This window comes from Pyxicephalus adspersus, chromosome 2, assembly GCF_032062135.1.
Source record: "Pyxicephalus adspersus chromosome 2, UCB_Pads_2.0, whole genome shotgun sequence".
In the NCBI taxonomy this organism is placed as follows: domain Eukaryota; kingdom Metazoa; phylum Chordata; class Amphibia; order Anura; family Pyxicephalidae; genus Pyxicephalus; species Pyxicephalus adspersus.
In genome coordinates, this window is record NC_092859.1 from 49,216,694 (window position 1) to 49,225,747 (window position 9,054).

Here is a 9,054-nt window from a genome sequence, read left to right on the forward strand (position 1 = left end):
AACTGTGTGTGTTCCTAGTTTACAGGCCAGCCACCATTATTAGCAAACAGATATTTTTTTAATATGTCTACTATTATCATCTTTCTTTTTTTGATGAGGGAGGGTATCTATTAGTTTTTGTTGCTTACTGTATTCTTGTGGCTTTTTAGGGATGTAAGTTTCAACATACTAGCTGCTGCTACGACTGTATTGGAGGACTTTCTTACTCTTTTTGATACCTCTCACTCATTTTGATATATATTATTCTGTGCATAATGTATAAAACAAACTATAGGTTATAAAACTTTACCCTATTAAATTTGTGGTACACTAATATAAACAATGAGCCTGATATATCAAAGATCAACAGGACTGGAGATGTTAGACTATCATAGGAGAGTCTGGGTGATCCTGAAAACCCAAAATGGATCTGTTCCAGAATTGAAAACGTTTGCCAACTAAGACCAAATAATTTTTAAGTAATCTATTCTAGGTTTAATGGCTTACCGAGGTTCTCCTATGATAGTCTATCTTCTCCAGTCTAGGAGAATAGGAGTAATAAAATCAGAACCATTGTGTTCATAATAGGTCCCAAATACAGTCATACAATTTCAAAAATTGTATGACTGAGGGAATTAGTATTGTAATCAAAGCATTATACAAACAAGAATGGTATTTTAATGCAGTTTTATTGATTATATCATTTTGTAACAATTATTGAACTAAAATCTGAACTACAAAATTAAGATATAGGATTTAATGTATATTGTTTAGCGGTGTAGCATAACATCATTTGCTCTATTTGTTTTACTCTCTTGCATTGGAAATTATTTCCAGAGGCCTGAAAATGAAAAAATACACAGATATATACAAGAGGTTAGAAAACATTAAAAGAAGATATTTTTACATTAATACATCTTTAACTAAACCTTTACCTAAGTTCACCATGACTAGTATATTATATAATTATATTTCAACTTTAACTAATTTTTATAAGGGGGCATTTTTTAAAGACAAACTTCTCTTGAACATGATTAGATGGTTTAGGTGAGCATGCGTTCAGTGGGTAAACATTCTACTGTTTTAGAAAATACTTTATTATTTAAATACTATGCATTTTTTTAAAAGAGATCGAAAGAAACTAACAACTAAGAAAAGTAAGCAAATAAATCTTGTTCAGCACCATTTTATACTTGTTTCAATCTAGCAGCCGACAGTGAGGAAAAAAACGGTATGAATGCCCCATATGCTCACATTGCACTCACACTGCCTCAGTATCTTATAATTTTAGAGCATGTTTAAAGAAACAATAAACTTTAGTGTGAACTGCTTTTAGGACACAAAACAGAGTGTTTGCACAGGAATTGTGAACAAGCTGTTAAAGCCTATGAAATTTAGCATATGTTTTAAAAAATGTAATAAAGCATAGTTCTTCACCTAACAGTTGGTAAATGTTACTTTCATCAAGAAATCCAAAGCTAAATTCCAAGTACAGAGTTTAATACTTAGGCATTCAGTACTATCTGGATGTCCTTGCCCACCCCTATTGATCCACATGTTCATCTATTATATTTTTAGTGAAGACTTAGCATCATATTTGCAATTTAGCTAGGTTGGGATGAATGAAATAAGGTTCTGTGATATGTTTGGGAAACTATGTAGAGCACCGGACATCCCCTCCATCAGCCATGCTCTTTCTACAATGCAGGGAAAAGCACAGAAGCAAAGTAATAATGCCACTGGGTCTAAAATAAGATATGTAATGAAAGGGGAAATATTTCAAATATAAATAGTATGTTAATAAGGTGGGTAAATAGGCCACCAAAATAACAGATTAGGCTTTAATAAAGTAGTGTTAAGTTGAACAAAGTTAGAAGCCAAAATTCCAGTAAATTCCTGTAAAATCAAAAAAGATCTATTATAGTTCAACATTTCTTTTAAACTAACAAAAAATTTTCCCGGTCTATTTCTTACCAAATCTACCAATGGCAGTGGTGTCCCTTGCTCTTGAAACGTCAGCTATTGGAATAGATCCTCTGGCATTAATTACACCTCCATTTTCCATTGTGCTTTCTCCAGGCATTCCTGTATTTGAAATAAGGCTGCCTAAACTTAAACCCAAATTTCCACCAGCAGAAAGTCCAATATTATCACCTAGGTTTCCAGAAACTGTACCAGAAGCTAGAAGTGAAGCTAAACCATCACGCCCACTTCCCCCTGAAAGGTTGGGATCATTTGGTGACCCAGCTACCCCTAAACCACCTCCTAAAAGACCAGGAACCACTTGTGTAGCAGGTCTTAAAATACCTCCTAGAAGATTAGGATTTTCTTTTGTTGCAGATCCAAGATTGTCAGCTTTTGACCCACTTCCACCTCCTCCGAAAATGCCTCCTAGAGGACCACCATTTGACCCTATCAATCTGGTAGCAGTTTGAAGAACTCCACTTGGTCCATCAAGCACCCTAGTAACCCCTTGAATAGCACCAGTTGCTGCTCCAAGAGTATTACCAACAGTATGTACAACATTACCAACTGAATCCAACACAGACGGCACCATATCTGTTACTACACCAAGAAGTCCATTTGACCTTCTAACTACTCCTGTTGCTAGACCCCCTGCTGTTCCAGTAAGAATATCTGTGGCTCTATTAAGTGTCTTGCCCATATCTCCAACTGTTTTCATAACTGTTCCTGTTAAGCCGCCTACTGTCATAGCCAACTCTCTAACCAAAATACTTGGTCCTACAATCGCCTCTGCTACTCTCTGGAAAAGTTCTGGAGACTGCATCTGCACCATTGATAAAAGGCGGCTCACTCCATTTATTCCTACAGCCTGCATTGGTCCATTAAAGCTAGGAACACCATATAAATACTGTAGAAAAGAAAAAAAAAAGATTCAGAGTGGTTGCACACTGTCAATCTAAATAATCATTAAATAACACAAGGGAACTTTAGTAACAATATCATTTAACACAATTTGCTCAATTCACACATTTTTTTAAAAGAATAAGGACCTTTGTTTTTGAAAAAATATGTATATTCTTGTCTTGCAAGTTACCTTATGAATTGAAAATGAAATGCCAGCTGTAAACATACCAACAGGCAGAATATCTGTAAAATCAACTCCGAATGATAGAGCTATGATCTTTTGAATGAAATATGATCAATTTTTTTAACATTTATATTAATGAAAGTGAGTTAAAGTATTCATTGAATTGAACAAATGGTGTTTAACACCATTAGGTATTGTAGCCAATTTCTTCTGCCACTTTTGTCCTTATATGTGAACAAAGACTGATCACAATCGCACAACTGTTTAAACCCTGCTCTACCATAGTATCAGTCCAAATAAACAACATTAACAAGTGATCTCTGCAAAGCTTCAAAAAGTTTGTAGTGGATGGTAGTAACTATAAGAAAAACCTTGCAGATGTTGTTACCTAGTCTTTATATTAACACTTATCATAATATAAACATATTTTTACTTACCAATACTTTAGATGTTTTTGCAAGAAGTGGTTTCTAACAAACAAAAAAAAAGAAGAATGAAAAAAAAGTTAAGCAATAATTAAAGTAAAAAAAGCCCTGTAACAAAACTTTAATGTGAAGCAAGTAATTCGTGAACAGTCTTCTATTTAAGCTTAAATGTTATGGCCATCAATTAATAATGTTTCAATTACTGGAATAACTTTACCTAAGTGTAGTCAACTCACAACGACTCATTACACCAAATATGACATAAAAGGAGGATAAAAAGCAAAAATATTTATTGCCCTCAAAATGAAATTAGAAAAAGAATTTTGGTTTATACTTGGGTGACACCTAGTGGCACATTCTGGGATTATATTTGTCTCCGCTTTGACAGATCGGCGTTGTCAAACACAAGCTGTTTGTAACACACTTTACATGAAGGATACAGCATCATCCACTGGTGGGCAACAGTAATGCATAAAATATAATTTAGGAGCAAATTACTCCTAAATATACAAAAAAAAAAGATTTTCTGGCTAAGCTCTTGTGATTTTATTTTTAAACAACGGATTAAAAGAAACATTCCATGGATGTGTTTTTCACATTCATTTTATAAGCATTTGATTACTGATTTAAATGTTTGCCAAGACGACCCCATTTTGATGTTTTGTTGACCTGTGTGTGTGTCTGCATATATATATTAGACATAATATAAACTTTATACTAGTACTATCTTCTTCTTACCAGTGGTCCACAGTGAGGTATAGAGTAATCTCCAATGTTAAAGTGATGCTAAAGTAGAAAAACAAAAATTAAAATGTATTCCTAATTCTCCTGCCAGAATCCTTTTAACTTTTTTATCAGTAAAAGTAACAATTCAGATTTTTAGGGACTAGAATTGCCACTCTATACAATGAGAGATTCCACTTATTTCCCTTTGGGTGTACCTTTAGAAGAAGGGAAAGGAAATCACCCTAAAGGGAGAGGATCCGGCAGTAGTTAACACTTACCATGGGTTCTAACACTTTCAACTCTGTTAGGGCAATGTTTTCCAAAATTTCTGGAAAAGTAGGGAGTGATTAGACCCTAATTTTTTAGTGCCATTTGTGTTCTTGCTGGGGAAATTCACCGTTTTGTTTTTCTGTGTACCATTGTCATTAAGACAGACAGAGGAACCCCAATATTTTAAAATAACTCTTTCTTGCTCAACGTGTTTTCGTTAAGAAAATTCAAATTTACTTGCTGTCCTAGGAATGTTAGGAATGAAATCCCTCAACTAGGTACAATGGCAGCAACAAGAGCACTTTTTGTATGTATATTAGTAAGCATCAGTAAGGTTATTACTTTCATTTCGTGCACAAGGACAGATTGTAGGGGGGGGAATGATCTTTGCTTAGTGTTTAAATGACCAGAATTAGGTTGTATTTCAAATTTAGAAAATCAATTTATCAATCTCTAATTAGTAGGCAATATACCAATATGTTACAGTTTAGTATAGCCAGAGATGTGTATTTAAAATAAGATTAGTTTTAATTAAAAATGTAATTGAATTGAAATGTACATTTCTGCACTCACCATTTGATGGAAGATACAAAACTAAATCCATCATACAGTGCTGGCCAGTCATATATTGCTCCCCGCTCACCATTCCGGTACCACAGAGCAGAGACTATACCCTACAATGGGTCCTGTCAGTTATAGGGGCCGCTAACCTTCTTTGTACCCCAAAATCTCTGCAATGGATACTTCCAGAGAAATGCAATTCATGTGACAGATAGCCAAGGGGTACATGTTCTTACTACTACATCTTCAGGACCCTACATCCCCCCGTTCTGAAAAATTAGGGTTCACAGCAGGTAAGTGATTAGCTGTGTGTGACAGAACAGCATGGTATGATAGGTATAGTTTTTTAAATCTTGTGATGGTGCAGCAAATTATAGGGGGAGTTAGCCACAAGAGTCCCCCACTTATCCTACATTTTAATAAGCTCCCCTTTCAGGAGAAAACATTGAGGGAACATAAGCAGACATTTATATGTATTTATATGTGACAGGACACCATGGTATGGTAGGAGTGTGGGGGGGGGGGGGCACAAGATTCCCCCACTTATACTTCATTTCCCTTTCCCTGCTGTTAAAGAGAAATTGGGTTTCACATGAGGTAAGTGGCCAGCTTTGTGTTGCAGGGTAGCACAGTATGACAGATATAGTTTTTGTATAATGTGATGGTGCCGTAGTGATGAAAGTTTAGGGGGAGTTATCCACAAGAATCCTGCACTTGCAGTTGCATTTCCCTTATCAGAGAAGCTGGGGTCCATAAAGAGTAGGGAATAGCTATGTGTGACAGGGTAGCTTGATACGATAGGTATAACATTTATAGGGGGGGACAAAGGGGTTACAGTTGTGGTTATCCATCTGTTCCAGGAAAATTTGGGATAAGAGAAGGTAAGGGGCGAGTTATGTGTAACAAGCACCCCACCAGCTGCTCAGTTCCTCACACTGCAGTGTCTGCAAATTTAAGGCAGTGAGCAGTACTGAGCGTATCCCCTGAGCCAGGGTTCTCTGGCATAAAGAAGGGGTAACTTCACCACAACCCCACCACCAGTCTGAACGCAGCCTTGAAGTTTTGTGAACAACCAAGTATATACTTGGGGCATCTCAGCACAGAGCGAATTGACAGTACTCCAATGCTCGTTGCCATGGAAGTAGCCCCCGGGGGTCCCTAACATGTAAACTCAATTTGGGGATGCTGGTCTTGAAATAGCCCTCCCTAATGTGAAAATATCCCTGATTGTTGTTAGGATTTGGGGATGACAGCTGTATGGACACAGACACAGCTCTCATGCTGCTGCTGTATGAGGGGGTGGAATTATCGCACAGTACAAGGTGGGTGGGGAGCAACCACAGCTTATTGCCAGCATGCTTAGGAAGCTCCACCTCCTGGTAGAATGATTTCATGGAAAAAAAAAGATAGGAGATGCGGGCCCCATCCCTCGCAATACAACAAGCGGAGAGCGCAGAGAGGGAATCAGGAGAGGGCCAGATCTGGCAGCTCCAAGGCCGAGGTTGGGCATCCTTGCTTTAGGCTATTGTAGTTAGGTACCATGTTGTAGAATTTAAAATGATTGGTCAAATATCCTTACCAAAAGATCAAGAATAGCCCTTAGCAAATGTAGAAGAGCTCCATTCACATCAGCAGATAAATCCTCCTGTAGAAGCACAGATGTAAAAAGAAAAATCTACATCATTTATCTGAATTTAAATGTTCCCTTTCAGAATGTGCATTTTGTACCAGATTTCTATATTACCTATTTCTAAGTAATCTTAGTTTTGGCAAGAAGGTGCTTGGGTCCTGAAAACTGTTGACCTAAGTCAGAATATTGCATCCATACTTATGTAATCTCATAGGTTGGCTTTTGTCTTTTTGCCTCCTAATTTTAATAAATGTTTTGTTGCCAAATTATAAATACAAAAGAAGCCTTGGTATGTAGTGAATTCCTGTGTATGAGACCAAATTTTGCTTTGGCCAAGAAAGACTTTTCTAACTGTTATGAATGCTAACTTGATAAATACGATAAATGGATAAATACAAGATGTCCATAAATTGATATAGATTTTGAAGCTTTAAAAATAGGACTGATACAACCACAGTGAAATCAACCACAGTCAAATCAAAGTTTCTAGCATTCTTCAAAACTTTTCCTTTTCCAGTATATTCTGCCTGGTGTTTTTTTACACAGAAAACCTACACTGTGGTTGTAATATTTTGTAATATATTCTACCATACTGTAGACCAGGGGTGCCCAACACGTTGATCACAAAGGCAACGCGAGTTGATCACGGAGCCCTGCCTTACCCCTCTCTGCTGTTTACCAGCAGCCCTGCTGTACAACTATAGGGATGCTGGGGATGTCTTTCAGGGTCGAAAAAGCAGTGCGGTGTGTGGTGAGAAGGCTCGTGTAACAGTGGGGAGTGGGGAGGGAGGCAAAGAGGGCAGTCTGAGGTTAGCAGTGCTGGGCGACCAAGTCAGTTTAGGCTCAGGGTCAGGGTAAAATTACAGAGACACCTTTGTACAGATTAGCAGTTCTTCTACTGCAGCAGCATGTCATTCTCCTATGACAGGTCATTCTTCTATGACAGGTAAAGAGTAGCTTTCCTGTCACATTTTTATTACATTTTTATTGTTGGTAGATCATTTTGACTTGGTCATTTTAAAAGTAACTCCCAAGCCAGAAAAGTGTTGGCACCCCTATAGACAATACATATGATTTATTAAAGCTTTTTAAGACTGGAGAATTTAGACTATCTTCGTTACATAGTTAGGTTGAAAAAAGGCATAACCCATCCAGTTCAAACATTAAGGAAATACACATATCCCAGATAAATAAAACCCTATGGACATAGTTGGTCAAGAGGAAGGTGAAAAAAACCTAGTACAATTTTATCCAACAGGGGAAACAAATTCCTCCCTGGTTCCTTGGATCAAAAGTCTCTGTTATCTTTACTTTAATGTTTTAATACCCAGTTATATTCTGTGCTTTTTTTAGTCTATAGATTGCCTACTCCACATTTTCACAGACCGTACAGTAAAGAATCCCTTTTTTATCTGGAGTTTAAACTTCTTTTTCTCCAAACACAAAGAGTCCCCTCTTGTTCTTTGTAATGATCTCAAAGTGAATAATTGGGAAGAGAGTTCTCTTTATGGACCATCTATATTTGTATACATTATACACTATATATTTATATATTTATACACTTAACGTCTTTTCTAAAGGGAGAATAAATCCAATGCTTTGTAAAGGGGCAGGATTATGCCTCCATTTCTGCAGTGTTTTCCTTTTAATTAAAAAAAGAAATTAATTTACTTGATTTAGATATTCTAGCTTGGCATGGCATGCTATTATTAAGTCTATGATCTACCAGAACCCCCAAATCCTTTTCCATTTTTGACTTCCCCATATATTTCCCCCCTAGACAGTATAAAACATGCATGTTGTTTGCCCCTAAGATTATAACTTTACATTTCTCAATAATAAATGTCATAGGTCATGGGTGAACCGGCGTAATACAGAGAATTTTATTTCTAATAAATCATTTGTTCTTATTTGGCATATACTTTACATTCTGGACCAAATCCATTACTGATTTGCTGGATCACCCAGGTTCACCAGTGATAGACTATCTAGCTATAATTAATCCCATTATTGGCGGAAAGAGTCTTGAAATAATTCAGCTGCTTTCAAAATAACTAAAAATACTGTACATGATGTGCAGAGGAAACATTAAAGATGTGTTAAAAGAAATTTTAGTTTTCCAATACATACTAATGTAATTGCAGTTTCCACAAGGTTATGAAGAGAACAGCCAGCTACCACCTGAAAAATAACAGCACTGCATGGTAATATATCATAGTATTGAGACAGTAAATTGTAAATAAACATTGGAAATGTTGAAAATTTTGCAGAATATTATATTCCTTAATGTTTATAATGATCAGTGAGGTATTGAATAATCAGCCTCTACATTTCACAATTCTGTGTGGTTCCCTGCAGCTGACACCTTGCCAGTGACTTGAGCATTTGCACGGCAGCGCTGGTCTTCAAAA

General features: G+C 36.6%; 1 protein-coding gene across 1 annotated transcript in view; it reads right to left on the minus strand.

The window, feature by feature from the left end:
* Window positions 1–657: 657 nt before the first annotated feature.
* The window catches only part of LOC140324857 (uncharacterized), a 14,036-nt gene continuing 5,639 nt past the window's right edge, over window positions 658–9,054 (minus strand). The window contains exons 5-10 of the mRNA XM_072402984.1: window positions 8,774–8,824; window positions 6,593–6,658; window positions 4,195–4,242; window positions 3,469–3,501; window positions 1,954–2,851; window positions 658–820 (exon numbers count right to left, since the gene is read on the minus strand). Of these exons, the coding sequence (XP_072259085.1) occupies window positions 807–820; window positions 1,954–2,851; window positions 3,469–3,501; window positions 4,195–4,242; window positions 6,593–6,658; window positions 8,774–8,824 (1,110 nt within the window). The 3' untranslated portion in view covers window positions 658–806. The remainder of the gene's footprint in view (window positions 821–1,953; window positions 2,852–3,468; window positions 3,502–4,194; window positions 4,243–6,592; window positions 6,659–8,773; window positions 8,825–9,054) is intronic.